The sequence below is a fragment of the Lactuca sativa genome, chromosome 6 (genome assembly GCF_002870075.4).
Source record: "Lactuca sativa cultivar Salinas chromosome 6, Lsat_Salinas_v11, whole genome shotgun sequence".
NCBI classification, from domain to species: Eukaryota; Viridiplantae; Streptophyta; class Magnoliopsida; order Asterales; family Asteraceae; genus Lactuca; species Lactuca sativa.
The window spans coordinates 8,023,005-8,025,289 of NC_056628.2; the positions used below are offsets into that span (position 1 = coordinate 8,023,005).

General features: G+C 29.1%; 1 protein-coding gene across 1 annotated transcript in view; it reads left to right on the plus strand.

Annotated features, from left to right (window-relative positions):
* Nucleotides 1–2,285, plus strand: part of LOC111921876 (transcription factor WER) — a 12,572-nt gene extending 10,287 nt beyond the window's left edge. The window contains exons 3-4 of the mRNA XM_052764842.1: nt 103–252; nt 1,310–2,285. Coding sequence (XP_052620802.1) covers nt 103–252; nt 1,310–2,009 — 850 coding nt within the window. The 3' untranslated portion in view covers nt 2,010–2,285. The remainder of the gene's footprint in view (nt 1–102; nt 253–1,309) is intronic.

A 2,285-nucleotide genomic window follows, 5' to 3' on the forward strand; every position in this document is an offset into this window, starting at 1 on the left:
TGTACGGTTGTACCTGCGTTGCTGTTCGAATACAACCTAGGAATGCTTGATTAGGAACCAATTTTAAGTATTAAATATTTGTGTGAATGTGCATGTCTCAAGGGATGTTGTTTTAGTTTCAGGGCTTCAAAGATGCGGAAAGAGTTGTCGATTGAGATGGATAAACTATTTGAGACCAGATATCAGAAGAGGAAAATTTACACACGATGAAGAGAAGTTGATCATCAATCTTCACAGCGTTGTCGGAAACAAGTTAGTTTTCTCATAATCTACCATCATTGTTGTTAAATATAAGTCCGTTTAAATAACTTCTTTCATTTTTATTCATTATTTCAAAGTCTCTGTTGTCATTATTTTCGTCATGAATCAAAGTAATCAATTGACAAGTCACATTTTAATTCTTTTTACGTTGTATAAACGAAGTTATACGATATGCAAAACGTTGAACGGAACAAAACAACCGAGGTTATAATGCTTTCAAGAATTAATATCGATATCCGTTAAGCATGAGTTTTCTCCGAAGAAGTTTTATTGTTATATATATATATATATATATATATATATATATATATATATATATATATATATATATATATATATATATATATATATATATATATATATATATATATATATATATATATATATATATATATATATATATATATATATATATATATATATATATATATATATATATATATATATATATATATATATATATATAGCACTAGTTAATACCTCTTTTTACAATGTTTTTGTTGTGCATTTCTTATTATATAGGCGCTTAAAAATATTAAGGAGAAACAAGACGATGTTAATTTGCAATCGTAGCATTTTCAAAAAATCCAAATAAACTACAGATTTTGTAATTAATAATCATAATAAAATTTTATATCTGATTTTTTGTACACTTTCACAAACTGAGATTTTAAACCAACCATTACACGATTTTGATTTTTTTTTTTAATTTGCATTTCAGTTTTATAAAAGAAGATTGTTTATACTTTATATATACTCCTTTTTATATAAAACTGGAGTGTATATATATATATATATATATATATATATATATATATATATATATATATATATATATATATATATATATATAATTGCTAGAAAGAACTTAACTGTCGCTCTCAAAGTTGTTTACGCTACATTTACATGAAAACATGTGACACCCTAATTAGCTTGTTATATTTCATGTTTTTTTAGAGTGATCATATGCATTCGTCATGCTTACTTTATGTCTCAATTATTATAGTATTGCAAAACGCTGACAATGCACTATATTCTTGTAACGTAGATGGGCCCACATAGCAAGTCATTTGCCCGGAAGAACAGATAATGAGATCAAGAATTATTGGAATTCTTGGATCAAGAAGAAGATTAACCGGAAGGCCTCATCAACAAGCATGATGACACGTCTAAGTACAACTTCTACAAGCATAGATCAACCACATTCTGACCATGGGTACAACCCAACCCATTTGAGTTTCTTGAATCAAGATTTGTGCATCAACAACATCAAGCAACCAAATCAAGAAACAGTATTCTCATCTCCTTTGAGCTCATTATTCATGCTTGACACAAGCGGTTCCGTACTAGAAGGCCACAATGGGGATTGCATTACACAAACCGAGTATTTCAATGACTCGATGTGGCAAATGAACAAGAATCAAATCCCTGAATTGCCCTCACAAGTGCTAAACTTTGCTACAAATAACAGCATTTATTCAGGCTATTTGCCACCATTAATGGAGAATTTAGATGGCATGGTGCAGGGACAAAATTGCGATTTGAACAATGGGGAAGGAAGAGAGTGTTTAATTCAAAAGCAACATGATTTTAATGAATGGGTTGAGGATCAAACAAACCAGCAATGTCCAAGCTATTTATTTTGGGATGATGAACATCAAGAAGTACAGCTTGGTGGTGAAGAGATTGTTGTACATTCTGCATCAAACATAGGACCTACATTATCTACGTATCCTACATCATTATAGAGATTGCCATGAAAAGGGTTTGACTGTTTCTTCATTCTTTGACTTTTTTATTTTTTATTTTTTTTATTTTTTGTTTTTTTATTTTTATTTTATTTTTGTTTTTTGGATTGGTGAGAGTTTGCAACGAGCGAAACTACATATTCATGCAAGGATTTCTTTTGTTTATGTATAAAGAATGACATGACAAGAAAAAATAACAACTTACAAATGTATGGTACTGAAGTTGACATGAAATACGTATGATATATATGTTGTGAGGTTCTCATATCATTCGTG